We start from the raw sequence: 18,882 nt of genomic DNA, 5'->3' as shown, positions 1-18,882 counted from the left end.
AACTGTGTGTGGGGAAAAATACCAACAACGTTAGGAAAAAATCAGTTAAATCAAATTGAAATAAAATAAAAAGTTGTCTGGTTCTAGTATTTCATATTTCCTAGTTCCTACTGCATGAGTTCAGATGCATTAATTCATGCACTTAAATATTAATGTTCTGATTTTACTGAAAAACTTGTTCTTTAATAGTTTCTTTACTATTGTGATCAAAAATATTTAATCTCAATTCTGAGGCAGCTCTGGAAATAGTTTTCAAATAAACAATAGTTTATAAATAAACAACTTCTGATCAATCCATGTCAATTTCAGATTTAAAATAATGTACTGATGTAAACCGCACCCACTAATTTCCAAATAATAAGGTGCATTCATCTGTGTATCTCCTTTGATCCACATTAGTGATATTTTCTGCACCAGAACAATGAAGCAAAGACACAGATTCCTGAGTTTATGTTAGTAATTTTATTTATTACTATAACTATAACTGACCTGTTCTATTTTTCTCTGAAATGAGATCAAATCAGTGCTTCTATGGGTTGTCTCCTCTCTGCACTAGAAAAATTTACTTTATTATAATGTTCACTGCAAGCATCTTGATGTTCTTAACAAATAAATTAATTCAAAGATATTGTCAATAATGCCAAATATGTAAATTTGTGTTTCAGTCATTTTTATACTGGCTTAAAAATACTTCATTAAGTAGAAGGTGCAGGGGTGTAGAAGGTTTTTAATAGGGCCAGCCCAGTAATGATCTTGGACCAAAATAAAGGAGGCAGAAGGAGATGTTTTTCCAAATGCCAAGAAAAATTAAATGCCAAATCCCACTCTGCAAAGTGTGTCACTGAGTTTAAAACAAAAATTATTCTGTGCAAATATTGGTGTATTCACCTTTAATACTAGTTATTAAAATGCAGCAGTTGCTGGATTGGTGCAGTTCAAAGTGGAGTGCATCTAATAAAACAATATTAACATAAAGGTGAGACGTGGTTTTTTTTTTTTTTTGGTTGCAAGACCCATGACGTGCGACTGAGCCCAAGCTTTCTGACACTGACCAGCACATTTTTCTCTAGAATCCCTTGATAGTCTTGAGATTTGATCGTACCCTGTAGAGATTCAACCCTGTGCCAAATGCTGCAAAGCAGTCCCAGAACATAACGGAGCCTCCTCCATGTTTGACAGTAGGAACAGTGTTCTTTTCTTCATTTTTCTGTCTGTGAACATAGAGCTGATACGCCTTGGCAAAAGGTTCCATTTTTGTCTCCTCTGTCCATGGGACATTCTCCCAGAAGCTTTGTGACTTGTCAGCATGTAGTTTGGCATATTCCAGTCTGGCTTTTTTATGACTTGTTTTCAATAACGGTGTCCTCCTTGGTCGTCCCCACGTAGTCCACTTTGGCTCAAACAATGACGGCTGGTGCGATCTGACGCTGATGTTCCTTGATCTTGAAGTTCACCTTTAATCACTTTAGAAGTTTTTCTGGGCTCTTTTGTTACCATTTGCATTATCAGTCTCCGATTTGTCATCAAATTTCTTCCTGTGGCCACATCCAAGGAGGTTAGCTACTGTCCCATGGATCTTACATTTCTGAATAATATGTGCAACTGTAGTCACAGGAACATAGCTGCTTGGAGATGTGACCTTTACCTTTAACATGCTTGTCTTTAATTTTCTTTCCAATCTCAGACAAATCTTTCCTTCATTTCCTCTGGTCCGTGTTGGGTGTGGTACACACCATGTCACCAAACAGCACAGTGACTACCTGGAGCCCCATATATAGGCCCACTGACTGATTACAAGACTGTAGACACCTGTGATGCTAATCAGTGGACACACCTTGAATTAACATGTCCCTTTGGTTGCGTTATTTTCAGTATTTTCTTGGGGTACCATCATTTTTTCCAGGCCTGTTCCATGAGTTAATTAAAAAAAAAATCTGTAAAAGCATGGTGGAAAAGCAATGTCTGAATTTCACAGGTTACATTTTATAGAATGTTTTATTAATTATTACTATTGTTAGATTACGATTATTTCTGGGACCATCGTAGGTTTTTCTTTTATCGACACAACACTTTTGTCCACGTCTGTAAACCAGCTTTACTAAAGAGATACTGTATATCGGCCAATGCTGTCATACAAAATATGGTAAAAATCAGTTCGATATCATCTACCCCTAGTTGGGTGTTCTCTTCCATATTTATTCCACAATCTGTCTGTACCAAATGCCATTTATTCATTTATTTTACCGGATATGTTATTTCTTTAGGACAGTGTGAGTTCCCTCAGATGGGACCCGACTGGACACTTGCTTCTGTGTTTGGGGAGATCGGAGGTCGTGAAGATATTGGGGCGTTCTGGGGGCACCTGGGTGACCCTGCACACACTCTACCACACCAGCACTGTAAACATTGCAGAATGGTGCCCGCTTGCAGGCAGAGCGCCCAATCCCAGGCTTATGATGGCTGCGTGAGTTTATTAGTTACTATTTTTTTAATCTCCAGATCTGCAACAACAAAGACCATTCAGTTATTGGATAAATTAACAATACATAAAGGATTCCATGATAAAATCACAGTGAAGTGCCTTTATTCATGTCCACTTTCCTAATTGTCTCTCATGTTTTTGCAGCGGCTGTCAGAATGGCTCTTTGCATGTTTGGACACTACCGCAGGGCGGTACTACCGTATCTTTGCCAAACATACTGAACAGCCCCCCAAGCCAGGATAAGAGCACTGAGGTCCAGGTAAGTTGTTAGAACTCTTCTTGTAGCCCTGGAGCCTTAATATCAGTTAATATCAAAATGCTTGAAATCACACAAATGACGGAGCTCATGAGGTAATTTGCTGCTTCATCATTTTGTTTCAGGATGGTGCAAAATGTGTCTTTGTTCTCCACGGCCACATTACAGCCGTGAAATCCCTTTCATTTTGCTCCAGTGGCCTGGCGCTGGTTTCTGGAGAAATAGGTGGGTTGCTGAACATCTGGTCTCTACAGGTAAGAAAAGTAACTTTTAAACTTCCTGGCCTCAAATCAGAGTAATCACCACCTAGTCTTTTACTGCATTTGTCTGCCTTGTACAGGACGGGTCAGTGTTGCAGACTGTTACAGGGCTCGGTTCAGTCGTCAGCACCACCTGGATACCAAACCTAGGTGTGGCTGCTTGTTTTGGGCGTTCTAAGGTAATTCTGTTCCATTTCTAGCCTTAATGTCCTTTTGATGTTGGTGTTTATCTTTATGAATGTCGTTTTCCAGGATGTTCTGCTGATCTGCTGCACCCCTGACTGGATCAATCAGAATCACATGCTGGCATCCTGTCGTATGGCCCTCAGAAGCCAGGCCATCTTGGGGCTGAATCGGGCTCCGTGTTTGGCTGTCTTCCTGGAGAGGCTGCCCTTACTGCTGCAGGAGCAGTACAGCTATGAGCGGGTCATTACCGCTACTGTATTTTAAAAATGTTGCATTTTTACGAATATCTGCTGAGATTTATAAATTTCTCTGAATTCTGTCATTTCAGAGCCATGTTTCAGCTGGAGAACAGCTCGTCCACAGTGCCTTCCTGCAGAGCCTGGCCTCCCTGGCTGTTGGTCTGTCTTTAGAGAAACACCTGTGCTGCTACCCACATCCTCCACACCACATCTGCTCCAGTGATCCTCCCTGCCTGTCAGAGTGGAGCTGGCTGTTGAACTATGCCACTACTGTCCGCAGCGCAGAGGCTATTGCCAGCGGGACCGCCTTCCCTGAATCTTTTATTGCTTCTGAGTTTCAGGAGGTGCAAGACTCAAACACCATGAGAGCACTAGTAAGTGTTGCTGAGATTAAATTACAGGAACATGAACTTCCCAGGAGTTCAGTAATATAATTTGTCTTCCAGGATAATAGTAAGTGGAGTTTCAAGATGGATGAACAGCTGATGTCATGGGCCACCAGCAGACCGGAGGTAGCATCATGAGAAAGTAACTGTCAGTTTGGCAAAGTGTATGGACTTCATCACGAGAGTCTGTTCCTCGTAGGACTGGCAGGAAGGAGGCAGGAGTGAGGTGTATCTTTGGGGAAATGGACGCTACGGACAGTTAGCAGGAATGGGAACCAACCTCATGATGCCGACGCTGGCCCCCTCTCTGTTACAGACACAACAGGTTGTTACTTTTTTCCTCTTCAGTGTTTTATTTATGTGTGCACTGCAAATCACTGGTTTCATATGTTAGTCTATTTTGTGTTTGTTTTTTTCTCAGGTCATATGTGGTCAGAACTGTACGTTTCTCATCCAGTCCAACGGGACCGTTCTGGCTGTAGGTGAAGGGCAGTATGGTCGGCTGGGCCAGGGGAACTCTGATGACCTCTATGTTCCAACTATTGTCTCTGCATTTCAAGGTACTAATAAACCAGCTTTGCTTTTCTTTTATCCTCAGTGTTTTTGTGCAAAAAAGACTATTTCTTTTAAGAAAGTAAGAATGCTAAAATGCTGGCTTGTAATTTTATTTTCTTATCTGTGGCCAGGGTATGTGGTGACCCAGCTGGTGACATCGTGCGGCTCAGATGGACACTCCATGGCCCTGACTGAAACTGGGGAGGTGTTCAGTTGGGGAGATGGAGATTTTGGAAAACTGGGTCATGGCAACAGTGAAAGACAAAGAAGACCCAAACAGATAGAGGCTTTACAAGGAGAGGAGGTCATCCAGGTGAACGTCAAATGAAGTTCTGCATCGTAATTATAGAAACCCAAGATCACAGGGGAAAACAATCTAGCTTGTTATGACCCAGGGGTCTAGGGTACCTAAGGCAACAAGGGGGATGCGTCCCAACACTAAAGTTTATGAAAGACACATTTTACAGAAAGACCTAAACATTAACTCAGCTGCAAAACAGAAATACATAAAGATGTCATAAGGCACGCTGAGGAGATGACAGGCCGGAGACGGGCATCTCAGGTCTGCTGATCCAGAAGTTTTTTTTAAGCTGATGGCATTCTCCCAGCTGCTGATTGTGATGCTCCTTGATAGGCGGTACAAGGTGAAACCAGGTAGTGCGGGAAATGATGGGTGCAGACTGCAAGGAAGAGGAGGTGTAGTGCTGAAGAACAGCTCCTTACAATTGCTCTGTCTGTAATTTGAAAAGCTTTCTTTAATGTAGTTGATCCCAGGCCAAGAAGTGTGCCAAAAGGGTGTGCATTGTTTATTTTATTGCACAGAGAATGTTAAAATTTAAAAGGCACATGTTGACAAAAACACATTTACACAAACACACACCTGGGTGAGACAGGTTCAGTTTCCACGAAGACACCAAAGTGCAGATTCAGACAACCTGTGCCTCAGAAGCAACAACTAAATCCACAGCAGGAACAGTTTGTTGGTTTTGGGCGTTTGACTCAAAGCATCACATTCCAAAATGCTTCATGAAAAAGAGAGGTTCAGTTTTACCTGAACGTTACAAATGTTGCATGAGCACGTGTTAAAATTCAACATTTTCTGCTTGAAATATTTTAGCTGTGAAGATAAACTCATCTGTTTTGATGGTGATTTAGTGTTATTTCAGGAAAATGCAGTAAAGTGTGGCCTTTCAAAGCTCATGGTGGAACAGAGCAAGAATTGTTTTGTGAAGGGTTTCTATTAAATTTGATAGAATATTCCACATATGCATGTGCCCAGAAGCAGGTGTGAGGGTATCTCTTTATTGTTTTAATAGGTAGAGACCCCTCCAGAATATAAGTATTTGTTAAATGTAGAGTGTTAATGTGACATTTTAAATTTATGCTAACTGTCTTTCATATTTTAATTTTTAAAAGTGATGAAGACAAACAACCTCATTTCTTTTGTAGATGTTGTCTTTGTATATTTTAACGAGACTGCAGTGTTAGGCACAGACTTGTGGCTTTAAAGCTGCTGTGGTTTCTAGTTTAAATAAAAGTCTCATGAGTCGTTTTCTGTGGAAACATGCTCTAGCGCTCCTGTTGCAGATGGTTGAAGATAGTCCGAGGAGTTGGGCGGGCGGAAAATGACGGGATGATGAGCCTTACTTGTTAACATTCATGATATGCAAACATCTCATCTCTTGATTTGCCAGCAACATTGCAACTCTTACGCTTCTTTCGTTCGCTCTTCTTTCTTGGGTAAAAATGCAACATTGATGTTTTATCTCTACACATTTTGTGGAGTTGCTAACGCTAACGGTTAGCTTCTGATTGGCCGAGATGCTCTCTCTTGACTGCAAAATCCTCACGTTCTTCCATGTTTGCAAATCAAGATGGGCGAATGTGCCCTGTGACGTAGAAGAGTCTGGCTTTTTCTTAGCCAATCTTTTCTCCTGTTTCCTTTTTGCACCTGATGTAGGCAATAGGGGTTTTTCATGTTCCTCATGCATGCACTCTCAGAGTGACCAATCATATTTTAAAGAGATTCAAGATCATTTTGTTGTCATTGCACAGGTGTACACCTAAATTGACTTTGCGCTTACTAAAGACAGCTTATGTAAGGAGGTAGTAAAATAAAATAACAAGGCACGCACACAGTCAAAGGTGCAAACATGTAAAAGTATAAATATAAACATGGTAATAAGACAAATCTTAAGTTTAAACCAAAAAATTTAGTAAACACAATATAAATGTAAACAGTCAGGATTAGCTAGCTAAATCTGATGGTGCTGTAGTGCACTAATTGAATCACTGTTAGTGTGACCTCCTAGCAGCAGCATTCAGTTCAGGGAGGGCTCTTGCATAAAAGCTGTTTCAGTCTGGTGGTGCGGGTTTTTATTACCTTGTATCATTTACCAGACAGAAGAAGTTTGAAGAGATGGTTAGCGGGGTGGGTTGAGTCCTTTAGGATGTTTGTGGTTTTAAAAAATAAATAAAAGAAAAAGTGTTAAATTGCTTCTCAGTGAATGAAACTTTTTTATTTTGATTATTCTCTCTTCTTTGCTTCAGCTCGCTTGTGGCTTTCGACACTCTGCTGTGGTTACAGCAGATGGGAAGCTCTTCACCTTTGGGAGTGGTGAGTCTGGACGTCTGGGTCTACGGTCTACATCCAACAAGATGCTGCCTGAAAGGGTGGCTGCTCTCGAGGGATACCATGTTGGGCAGGTATGAAATGGAAATCTTAATATTTCAGAATGTCCTCGAGAGGAAAACAGTCACTTAAAATCCACCTTAAAATTCTCAGGTGTCGTGTGGTTTGAACCACACGTTAGTGGTGTCGTTGGATGGCATGGCTGTGTGGTCTTTTGGAGATGGGGATTTTGGGAAATTGGGAACCGGTTCCTCCACAGCAAAGTACTATCCTCAGGTGTGTTGACTCCAACAAACTACAACAAATAAGGAATACAAAAAGTTTAATGGGATTACTGGATTTAAAACTAAAACATTACTGGAGAGTTAATGTTGTCTTTATTTGTTTTTGTCATTAGAAAGTGGAGCAGCTTTGCAACAAGGGAATTAAGAAAGTCTGTTGTGGGACTCAGTTCTCTGTGGCTCTGGCCTGTGATGGACATGTGTACACATTTGGACAAGGTACATTTTATTGTGAAAGTCAGCTGTGCAAATTATAAAATGTATCACTGAATTTAAAGATGAACTGAAATGACGTCTTTTTAAAGCCTGAAACAGTAAACTGTTCCAAAACAATAAAGCATGAGGTCAAGTCTGTAATTTACCATTAAACTTAACCTTTGAATCAGTGTTTTGAAATCATGTTTCGTCTTTATAGATTCTGAAAAATAAAGTTTTAATGGGAAGTTTTATTATTCTCAATAAACATTTTTGTAGTTTTACAACCTCTAGAGTCGTAATGCTCCACGTATGTGTGCCTTTTAGAAAGGGAAACATGTCGAAGCTATTTTACATACAGCAAACACATTTAATGCAGATGAATTCTTTCTTCATGCTCTTCATCCTTCAGAGCGTCTGATCGGACTGCCAGATTCCATGCTGAAGAACAAATCAAACCCCCAAGTGGTGCCATCCCTTGAGGGCCTCTTCATAGAGGACATTGCTGTGGGTTGTGAACATGTGCTGGTTTTGTCCTCCACTGGAGACGTATTTGCATGGGGCTGTAACAGTGAGGGACAGGTAACCAGCACCAGAGCATAACACACTGGGACAACGAGGACTGGGATCAGAACTCCTAGGGATCCTTTTTGTTGCATGTGTGTTTTCCAGCTTGGTCTTGGACATTCCAATCCAGTGAAGGAGCCAACCCTTATAACTGCTCTGCATGGCAAAAACATCAGACAGATCTCTGCTGGTCGCTGCCACAGTTCAGCATGGACCACCCCCTCCGTCCTGTTGAAAAGCTCAGGTACTGTCCAACAGCATTTGTGTGCAAAACACCCAGTTGTCTCATTGAGGAGAAACAGCGGTGTGTCTTCATGTTGTCTTTGTTGACAGGTGGTCCTAGACAATTGCAGCTTGGCCTTCCCCAGTCTGTCCCCCCCCAGTACAACACTCTGAAAGACTGCAGCCCTGATGTCCTCAGCGTGCGCCTCAGGGTGCTCTACCAGTTTTCTGATCTTATGTACAAATCCTGGAGACTGCTCAATCTGGACACCAAGAATCCAGTATGTTTAATCCCGTTGCTGTCACTTAGTCAGTCTCAGGTTTGTTGCCATGGTAACACTCACGCGTTTGTCTTGAGGGCTTTGGTGTAGAAGGGTTCACTCACTATAAAAGTCACTGTTTAAAGAAAAAACTTTTGACAGGGGACAGATTTCTTGCCTTGTGGTTTTCTAGTGTGTGTTCTGGTAATGTGAGGTTCTGGTTCTGGCAGATCGCAGCCTGCTGTAAGAAGGAAATGGCTCAACAAGTTTATCTTCAGGGTGGGAAGTGTCAGCAGAAAGCTTCTTTGTCTGCCTCGAGGTCTAGAGGTGTACATCTCATGAAAGTTGGGTGGCTGACAACAACCAATCACCATCTCAGCAGTTTGTCTGATTCCCTGCAGTCCCTCTTTTAGGCCTTTTCCAGCAGCACTACACAGATGAACTCGGACTAGTACAGCTCGGCCTGGCCACCTTTTCTAACAGCATGGTTCAGTATTTTCCCTCTACCCTTTCCCGGTGTTTTAGTCCCTACTCCAACTACGCTGAGTCGGGCCAGCGTCGCAACTGTGGCCGCTGACTGGCTAGGGGCCAGAGTCGCCGGTTTCTCCGAGCTCTCATAGCTGGCAGGGAAATCTAACCACACTGTGATGAACTGAGTGAACCCACGCTCGACTGAGCTGTTTAAGGCTGAGCACTACTGTTGGAAAAACGGCTTTTGTCTCTGGCGGTGGAACCAGCATACCGGACTGAAGTGGTGAGGGTTGATTCAATGATGGATGTGAAGATTTGCACCATCATTGACTTTGGTAGGCTGAGCTGCTTCAGATGCCACAGCAAATACATCATCTGTGGTGTTTATTTATTATTTTTAAGTAATGGAGCTTATGTTTAGCTCCCTCTTTGGGTCTTGGTAAACATGGGTTTCGGGAGGTGGGAGGACGTTTCCTGCAGCCCACAATTATCTCCACTGTTTTGACAACACTGACTTCCAGATAGATGTCCCTGCCGCATGTAGCCATACTGCGGATCTCTGCTCTGTAGGCATTCTAATCACCACCAGAGGTGAGACGGAGAAGAGTTGAGTCTGTGAACTTCAGGAGTTTTGACAGACCGGTGAGCAGATGTGCAGCTGTTTGTGCACAGGGCTTAGAGAAGGGGAGAAAGTACACACTCTTGAGGAGAACCAGGACTGATGGTCAGAGACGTGTGTGTGCCTAGCCTCACGTAGAAAGTCAGGGCACATTCAGCTGGGATGTCTGTAGTCTCCGAGGCTTGTAATCTTTATAGGGAAGGAGATAGTGCTGGAGGCAGGCAGGCACACGACAGGTGTCCAGTGTGCTGTAGAAGATATCAGTGAACACTGAAGATGTTTAAATCTATTAATATTTAAATATGTTAACACAAATATGTCCACACATCTGCTGTTTTGTGTGTTGTCTACCCCACCCGGTCCAGATATCCACTTCACGTTATAGTTCTGGAACAGCAGCCATTATCCGGGGTGAGCTCAGAGGCCTGCTGTCACCCAAGGTCAACACTCTGCCTCTTGTCCGCTCAATCGGCAGGACAATGACCCAGGGCAAAACATATGGGCCACAGATCACTGTGAAACGCATTTCCACAAGGTATGGATGATGACAAAACCTGCATGTCTTCAGGGCTCAGAGGGTGGAAAAATGGCAGGATTTGGTCAAAATAGTCGGCTAGAATATAAAAGAAGTCCAGATTTAAGTTTTTACATTTTTCTGCATTTTCATTCGTTCCTGCAGAGGACGTACGAGCAAGCCCATCTTTGTGCAGATTGCAAAGCAGGTGGTGAACCTGGACCCTCTGGAGCTGCGGCTGCCATCACGAGCCTGGAAGGTGAAGCTGGTTGGGGAGGGGGCTGACGATGCCGGAGGAGTGTTTGATGATACCATTACTGAGATGTGCCAGGTAGGATGGAAAGCACTCAGCTCAGAGAGCCATTCACATTAGACTCTGCTGGCTTCATCACGCTCCTCTATGTTTGCTCCTTTGCTCCAGGAGCTGCAGTCTGGTGTGGTGGATCTCCTGATTCATACTCCCAACAGCTTTGCAGATGTGGGCTGCAACACTGACAGGTGCACATTTTTGGTCTTTCATATATCAAAGAATATGTTGTTTTTACATTTGATCGTAATTGACAGTGGCTGCTCACACTATTAGGTTCCTGCTCAATCCATCTGCAAACTCAGAGGATCACATGATCCAGTTTCGCTTTTTGGGCATCCTCATGGCAGTGGCCATTCGAACCAAGAAGCCCCTGGATTTGCATCTGGCTCCATGGGTGTGGAAACAGCTTTGTTCCATGCCACTGAGTGGAGTTGACCTTGAGGAAGTAGATCTGCTCACCTACCGCACGCTTCAGGGCATCCTTCACCTGGAGAACAGTGAAATCACTGAAGAGAATTTCCATGTGGTGAGAAGCTGAACTTGTTCCTTATGGTGTTTCTCTATCAAAATTAGGGTTACTCTGCTTTACTCTTATTTTTTTTTTAATCACAGATGATCCCACTGGATTCATTCATGGCCCACAGTGCAGATGGAAGGCTGGTGCCTGTGGTTCCTGGAGGTCTAAACATCTCCCTAACATTTGCCAACAGGACTGAATATGTGGAGAAAGCTCTGAACTACAGACTGCATGAGATGGATGCTCAGGTTTGAATGTCTTAAGTGCAGCCAATAGCCAAAACTAATACTGAGCACCAACGCTAGGTAGATCCTGTCTTATTCAATCGATGTTTCTCTTTTTTTGGTTTTAGACTTTTTAAGCCATTTTTTTGTTTTTATGACCCACATAAGTTTAACACTCGGAAAGAAAATACTCTTGATGGGTTTATTTCTTTAAACAACAAAAGAATGCTCTCAGAGATGAAGGGCCAGTTCACCTGTAAGGCAAGTGAGTTTTCTCCACAGGGTGGCTGGGCTCTCCCTTAGAGATAGGGTGTAAAGCTCGATCATCCAGGAGGGGCTCAGAGTAGACCCGCTGCTTCTCCAAATTGAGAGTAGCCAGTTGAGGTGGCTCGGGCATCTGGTTAGGATGTCTCCTGGACGCCTCTTTAGTAAGGTTTTCCATGCTTGTCCAACTGAGGGGAGGCCTAAAGGATGACCTAGGACACTAAAGGGACTATGTGTCTCAGCTGGCCAGGGAGCACCTTAGGATTCTCCGGGATGGGAAACAAGGGGCCTCCCTGCTTAGGCTACTGCCCCCGTGACCCGGCCCTGGATAAGCGGAGAATAGTTGATGGAAGGATTTAACCCTTTGATGCATGAATTATGAAATCTTCAACCATGATTTTTTAAACAATTTTTTTCATTCATCTTTAGGTGTGAATGAAACAAATTTCATATTTACATATTTTTGTAACATTTAATTTACAAATAATTTATTACATGTCCACCTCAGTGGACAGCGTGCAATCTGAACATGAAATATGTTGTCTTGACTTACTGAAGTCCAAATGGAGGGACTCAAATGCAATAAATTCTTCAACTGCTGTGCTTAATAGCAAAAATAAATAAATAACAATTTTGAGTACCTGTCCACTGTAGTGACCATTATGCATCAAAGGGTTAAGCTGAGTTTGTTCTGTTCTGTCCAGGTGGACACAGTCAGAGAGGGCATGTCCACTATCATCCCTGTGCCCCTCCTGTCCCTGCTGACAGCCCAGCAGCTGGAGCAGCTGGTCTGTGGCCTGCCAGAGGTCTCGGTGGACATGCTGAAGAAGCTGGTGCGTTACCGGGACATCACCGAGAGCCACCAGCTGATCATCTGGTTCTGGCAGAGCTTGGAGGAGTTCACCAATGAGGAGCGGGTGCTTTTCCTACGTTTTGTTTCTGGGAGGTCGAGGCTGCCTTCCAACTTGGCTGATGTCACACAGAAGTTTCAAATCATCAAGGTTGACCGGGTGAGGAAATTGGACTATAATAGTTACCCACAATGCTGCTTTGCTGGCAAATATCATTAAAAATGTAACCTTTACTTTTTGTTTTGTGTCTTCAGCCCATTAATGGGCTCCCCACTGCTCAGACATGCTTCTTCCTGCTTCGCCTGCCCCCGTACACAAGCCAGGCCATCCTCACTGAGCGTCTGCGTTACTCAATCCACAACTGTCCCTCCATCGACATGGACAACTACATGCTGACCCACAACACGGACCCAGCAGACAGCTCAGACATGGACGACTGAAGCTACAGACTAGAGTGATGAATGTATCTACTCTGATGCCACAGGCATCATGCACTGAACACAGATTTTTTTTTTTGTTGCCAAATTTGGATGGCAACATACTGTTTATATGTTGTTTATTTAAAGTTATGAGGTCAGATTTTCTGACTGTGCACGGTGTTTGTAAGTATTGCAGTACTCCTACAGGGAAAAACTATTGGATTTTAAAATAATAGCTGACTAAGCCACAATAATAATAGTTATGTGCCTGTTGTTTGAAAATATGTAATAATTTATTGATCTGTTACACTTATTATAGCCATTATTGTAAAATAAAAGGTGTTTAAATAACCAAGTCCATCAGGAGTGGGTTTCTTTTGTGTAATATGGCTCATACAGGTATCTTCTCTTCTCCACTGAAAAAGAATTGGTCTCTTAAAACACGACGGCAAGTCTGAACACGTAAAAACACAAGAGTCAATTTCCGCTTCCTGTTCTCAAGTCCCGCGTGATGTTGTGATTATTGCACAACTTTCCAAGAAGCGCTCAGAGACGTGTCATGTCCTGTGTGACCATTTGACTTCCCAAAAGGCATCTGTCTCTGGTATGCATCAGGCTTTAGCCTCCTAACCTAATACTTTTTTTAACAAGTGGACTAAAAAACATCTCACAAAACATTGTTCTTCTATGTTTTTGCTGAGTCTCAGAAGAATAGCTATTAGAATACGACATGACGATCATAACCACATATTTAACATTTAGCTGCTGAACATCCGATCAGGAAGGACAACCCAGTGTAATGTTGTACAATTCACCATCTCTTGTAATCATCACAACCTCCACCATCATAATATAATACTGGTCAAAAATGTGTTTTATTACGTTCACATCAGAACTAACTTCTAGATGAAAAAGGAATGAAATGGCAACAACTTCCCCATTATACAAAAATATCTTAATTCAATTCCTCAGAGTTTAATGTTGTCCTGAGTCAGCACAGCTGGTGTGTCTGCAATTTGTCCGCGCTAGTGAGATGCCTGCTGTGACCTTATTACCCATCTGTTCTGTGTGTGGCCAGTAAGGCAGAATTCAGCTTGCCGTCAGCAGCCTTGCAGCTGAAAGAAGGGGGGAGGGTTTCTCATGAGAAGCCTTGCCTGATATAAAAATAACATCCATCTATCAACCCAAATGACAGGTACACATATGTGGAAAGGCCATGGCAGGAAAAAGCAGTTTTTCAAAGATCTGGTGCAGCTTTAGCCGTGAGTCTACAGGGTGTAAGGCAGATGTGAACTTGGGTGTGTTGTGTTGAATCCTGTTTGTGGACACGCGTGTCATTCAGGCACAGACACACCAAACACACACGAAAAGAATTCAGACTGGCATTACATGCCCGAACAATGCAGTGCTTTTAATCTGATTTGGATCGCTTTGCCTAAAAGGGATTATCTGGATATGAAACGTACTGCACTAAGTCAAAAAAAATCTTACATTTGTGATCTCTATATACATTAGTGCATTCTTAAAAGCAGAAAAAGTAAGGCAAAATTCAGTCATGAAATCAAAAGCTGCAGTTTAATTTTAGTGATTACCTCAATCTGCTTCTACATTTTAATGTAAAAAGCAAAACACAAATATAAAACCCAACAAAATCTCTAACGTAATCATAAAAATCCAATGAGATCAGTGTGTAAATTATTAAAATCATCACATTGTCTGAATTTACTATTCTTTGCCTTATAATAATAAATCAGCAGCGGTGGATGAAAAAGCAGCAATACCAAGTAACCCCACGGGATGGCGATCTGATCTTACACAAAGCAAGAGCTCTGAGGATGGGCAGACGTCATCACACACACACACACACACACACACACACACACACACACACACACACACACACACACACACACACACACACACACACACACACACACACACACACACACACACACACACACAGAGCTGAAAATGTATATCACTGTTAGCTGATCTATGTCATTGTTTCTTCCACTCAGCTGATTTGATTGCAACAAGCAGACGACAGCGTGCTGGGTGCCAAACTCGACGTGGTCAGGTTTCTTCTCTAACACACCGGTTCCAACATGAGTAAAAATCGACATGGTTCTCCCAGGATTCGGCTGGTACGGTAAAAATCAAACGTTTCCTCAGCCCCCTCCGGCTCAGCTGCAAAGCGAAATCTTTTGTGTCGCTTCTTTAACTAAGGCTTGTTGCTTAGTTTCAACTCGTTTGAGTGTAAATGTAAAAAGTTCAGAGAAATTCATGGGTACAAATCCATCTGCTTCTCCTCAGTCATCAATAATCCCAGTGGAAGAGCTCTAGGAAGATTTGGAGATCTGAACTTTTCGGTCAACACAGCCTTATAAACTCCACAAAACTGTGACATCACCAGCTAAAGAAGTTCCTACACCTTCAGCAAAGCATCTGCTTCAGTAGGCAGCTGAAAAGGGAATACTTTTAGTGGTTCCACACAAACAGGATTTTTTATTGAACAGCAGGAGGTGAGCAATCTGGTCCTATTTATACTAACTTAAGCTTCATGTCTGATAAAACTCCCGGGAAGGTTTATTCCAGCGCAGTGTAAAGGATGCTTTGATGGATTGTCCTCCATTCTGGAGAACAGAGCTTTAGCCTGAGGTGATGGCAGAGTCATGGGAGACTTGGAGAAAGCTTTATGATCATGCTTCTCAAGACATTCAGCGAGAAGGGCAGAAAATGGACTATCTGGTCCATTCATGACCAAAGCAAGAGCTGGGTCCACTTTTTCATTAGAAGGTCCAGCTGTTCCCAGGTTAGACTCATCTATTGTCGCTGGTCCTTTGTGTTGTTCATGGTTTAGGTCTCAAAGCAGTTTTCAGGAGTTCTATCTGATGTAGTTCTTTTGGCATCCATGACCTTCGCTCGGCACTCAGGTGATTCACAGGCAGAATGCCCCCTCCAGATGTGAAATGAAGCAGAGGAGCTCGAGTAGTCTGGTGCTGTGCTCAAATAGAGTAGAGTAACAAACTCATGGATGAAGAAGGACCTGAGCTGAAAGATAAAGTTCTAACTTTCACCCTGTGCTCATGGGGTTGGGATCCTGGGTCTTTTTGACCTGAATGTCTTTGGAGGGACTATAAACTCTTACTTAGCTTCAGTAAGTTGCCCTTCTGCACCTGGTGCTTCCATTACCGGCCTTGGAAAACCCGTGGATGAGTTCATAATGAATCTGCAAAACAAACTTTCAAACTGAACTCCAATAAAAAGGCAACAGGGACGCTGATGTGCAGGATAAGACTGAGCATTTACTTCAGAGCTTCATTTAGAGACAGTATCACTTCTGATAATTCTACAAATAGGTGTGTTCATGAATTGAAATAAAAGCCTGTATATTGTAAACCAGGTTTAATTTTTCCCCCATTTTAAATATGTTGAAAAATTTCAAATTACTTCCAGATTTTTTGCTCACGTTTTTCTTTTGTTGCTTTTTGATCTTCACCTGTCCTTTTACTCATTTTGATTTCTCATTCTGAGCTCTCTGGTTTTTATTGTAAACAGGATACTAAAGTTCTTCATGTTTTATCACTGCATTATTTACTATTATTATTGTTATTATTGATGTGTTAGTATTTTTGCAAAGATTTCCATTTATTTTGTTGCTGTACTATTATTTATGTCTGTAGGGAGTGAGGCAGGTCTCTCCTTCCTGAATTTTTAATTAGTCAAAGAAGGGTGTGACCTACATAGTCTCACTGAGACAAAACAGGAATGTGACTGGTCATCGGATCCCCTGCCAGCACAAATAAACACCCCCCGCTGCCTCCACCCCCAACCCCCAAAATGAGAGACAGGCTCATTTCATCCAGGCGGGTGAGAGGATGAGTGCCGCTGTAAAAACAAGGGCGGGCACTTGGCTGCGGGTCACTGAATTGCTGTGATGAGATGTGTGCCTGGGCTGTGTCGGGATTGTTTTGAGTAAACTGGCTGACATCGTCTCGTCTCTTGTTACGGGACAGGACAGCCAGTGTTTGACCCATGTACCTGAGAGACACACAAGACTCCGGTTTCAGTCGCTGATGTCGTGTGGATGTTGTTGCGTATGCGCCAAAATGACAACGAGACTGCAGCGATGTGTGAAAGACAGGAAACAGGATAGACCTGAGGATTACAGTTTACATTACAGCATGTGTCTGTTCAGCTGACTGAGACGGAGTTAGTGAAAACAGCCGGCCTGGTGGATTGCATTTAGGGTTAGGTTTAGGTTTGTACTCGCCGTTAGCATCCTTCTGCGCTAACATGTCGGTCTCTACTGCCTCCGTAAACCTAAAATCTGTCAATCCGTATTTTTGCCTGAGTTTGGTTTTAGGAATTATTGCTTAAAACAAGCTGTTTCAAGAAGTCCCTGTTTGTGATGTCACAAGCGGGGGATTAGCATAGAACCATCTCTCACCTGGAGGATTTCAGAGCTTCTCAACTTACAGTTGCCAGAATGGAGAAGGGGCGGGCATGGCCTGCTTCAGCTTGTTTAACTAAAGTAACAGAGCCCTGAAATGACTCATTCTGGAAGGTACTGAAAATGTCGAGAAAAAAAACAACTGAAATTGCATTATGTTTTCTTTGGGGCTTGCTTTCAACATACATTTGTATGTAATTTGTGCTAATTGAAACATTGTGGTTTCCAGTAAAACAAATTGTTGTTTTTTTATCCCAAACTTTAAATTTTCCCCATATTGTCAACAAAAGTAAATAAAAAATAAATAAATGCACAAAACTCCCTCATTTACATTTTACTTTTTCCAAACAGACTTGTTTTTTGGTGAATATTTTTGGAATTGGCAATGTGCAACAGGTGAATACATCCGTGGCCAAAGGTTCAGAGAATGACACCCAACTCACCAGCTGTGGCAGTAAACTATATTATAATAAATATTTATTTCACCTATTTAATTTTATTTGAAACTGTAATTTAAAATGAAGAAGCAGGGCTGCGATAAGAGCAACCTTAAATGAATCGTGCTCTCTAATTGCAGTTTTCTCTGAATGGAGTGAAAAGCTGAGGGGTACAATGTGACTTACAGAGGAAAGAAACTTAGACCGATCTGATAAATAATGTAACAGTGTCTGAGGGGCCGACACAAGCTCTTGGGAATGATTGAAACGATGACTCTAACACTTCTATCAATATCAGGTGGACCTGTTTAATTCATCAACTTAGGTAAATCGTTGTCTGCTTAGACATCTGGTTTAGTGTGGCTGAAGGCAAGGCCGTCTCCAAATGTGGCTTCCCTACATTCATCCTGAGAGAAATGTAGCAGCCACTGACTTCTAGGAAAAAGGAAAAGTGGATCAGAGCAAAATCTGGCTTTGCTTTTCTTCTCAGGATAAGTTATGGTGAAATTTACATTTGTCATTTAGCAGAAAATGAATAAATGCTACAGACTCTGCACCTATAACTGGGTCATTTACAATATATATATATCACAATGTTATGATTGTATCACGATACACAATTATTTTATATATATATAGTCAAATTAGCCCTGTGCTACAGAAATACCACCGTGTCAAGGTACATTTTATAAAGATTTTTCGTTTGTTAGCAGTCGTGTCATGAGAATAAATTGTTTCTCTGTCCAAAATTGTTCTAAATTCAAATCTTAACTGCATTTTTACATAGTTGAAAAATTTGATTCACTTATTAAAGAGACATTTTAGACACTTTTAAGTGTGTTTCTTGGTGAAATGTATAAATAATTATGACCTTGCAGTTGTAGACAGCTTCTAGAACAGCCTCAGTTAAGAGAAATAAATTCCAACTAAACTGAGTAGAAATCAGCTAGTCTGAGTGCAAGACAAAATGTATTACTGCTGTTTAATAATTAAATTTTCTTCAAAATGTTTTTTTTCTCAAATCTAGCAGGTTTAATAATAATAATAAACATTATTTGTATAACGCCTTCAAACAAAGCGCTGCACAGTGAGGAACAACAGAAATAGAATAAATACAGATAATAATAATAATAATAATAATAATAATAATAATAATAATAATAATAATAATAATAAAATAATAATAATAATATTATCACATTTTATTTGCAGCACTTTCCAAAAACTCAAGGTCACTGTACAATAAAAAGAATAAAACATTCCACAAGCACAAGGACAATAA

General features: G+C 41.8%; 1 protein-coding gene across 4 annotated transcripts in view; it reads left to right on the top strand.

The window, feature by feature from the left end:
- Positions 1 to 13,061, top strand: part of LOC107374709 (probable E3 ubiquitin-protein ligase HERC1) — a 58,009-nt gene extending 44,948 nt beyond the window's left edge. For all 4 annotated transcript variants that reach the window (XM_054744432.2, XM_015942908.3, XM_054744433.2 and 1 more), the window contains 23 exons: positions 2,265 to 2,464; positions 2,627 to 2,741; positions 2,864 to 2,992; positions 3,079 to 3,177; positions 3,251 to 3,424; positions 3,513 to 3,797; positions 3,870 to 3,935; positions 4,009 to 4,134; positions 4,231 to 4,369; positions 4,496 to 4,677; positions 6,915 to 7,070; positions 7,150 to 7,272; positions 7,394 to 7,496; positions 7,885 to 8,054; positions 8,145 to 8,283; positions 8,373 to 8,542; positions 9,977 to 10,146; positions 10,291 to 10,456; positions 10,547 to 10,623; positions 10,709 to 10,961; positions 11,048 to 11,200; positions 12,145 to 12,450; positions 12,546 to 13,061. In XM_054744432.2, the coding sequence (XP_054600407.2) occupies positions 2,265 to 2,464; positions 2,627 to 2,741; positions 2,864 to 2,992; positions 3,079 to 3,177; positions 3,251 to 3,424; positions 3,513 to 3,797; positions 3,870 to 3,935; positions 4,009 to 4,134; positions 4,231 to 4,369; positions 4,496 to 4,677; positions 6,915 to 7,070; positions 7,150 to 7,272; positions 7,394 to 7,496; positions 7,885 to 8,054; positions 8,145 to 8,283; positions 8,373 to 8,542; positions 9,977 to 10,146; positions 10,291 to 10,456; positions 10,547 to 10,623; positions 10,709 to 10,961; positions 11,048 to 11,200; positions 12,145 to 12,450; positions 12,546 to 12,731 (3,687 nt within the window). In that variant the 3' untranslated portion in view covers positions 12,732 to 13,061. The remainder of the gene's footprint in view (positions 1 to 2,264; positions 2,465 to 2,626; positions 2,742 to 2,863; positions 2,993 to 3,078; positions 3,178 to 3,250; positions 3,425 to 3,512; positions 3,798 to 3,869; positions 3,936 to 4,008; positions 4,135 to 4,230; positions 4,370 to 4,495; positions 4,678 to 6,914; positions 7,071 to 7,149; positions 7,273 to 7,393; positions 7,497 to 7,884; positions 8,055 to 8,144; positions 8,284 to 8,372; positions 8,543 to 9,976; positions 10,147 to 10,290; positions 10,457 to 10,546; positions 10,624 to 10,708; positions 10,962 to 11,047; positions 11,201 to 12,144; positions 12,451 to 12,545) is intronic.
- Positions 13,062 to 18,882: the final 5,821 nt, after the last annotated feature.

The sequence above is a fragment of the Nothobranchius furzeri genome, chromosome 6 (assembly GCF_043380555.1).
Source record: "Nothobranchius furzeri strain GRZ-AD chromosome 6, NfurGRZ-RIMD1, whole genome shotgun sequence".
Lineage (NCBI taxonomy): Eukaryota > Metazoa > Chordata > Actinopteri > Cyprinodontiformes > Nothobranchiidae > Nothobranchius > Nothobranchius furzeri.
This window is presented reverse-complemented; position numbering and strand designations above follow the sequence as displayed.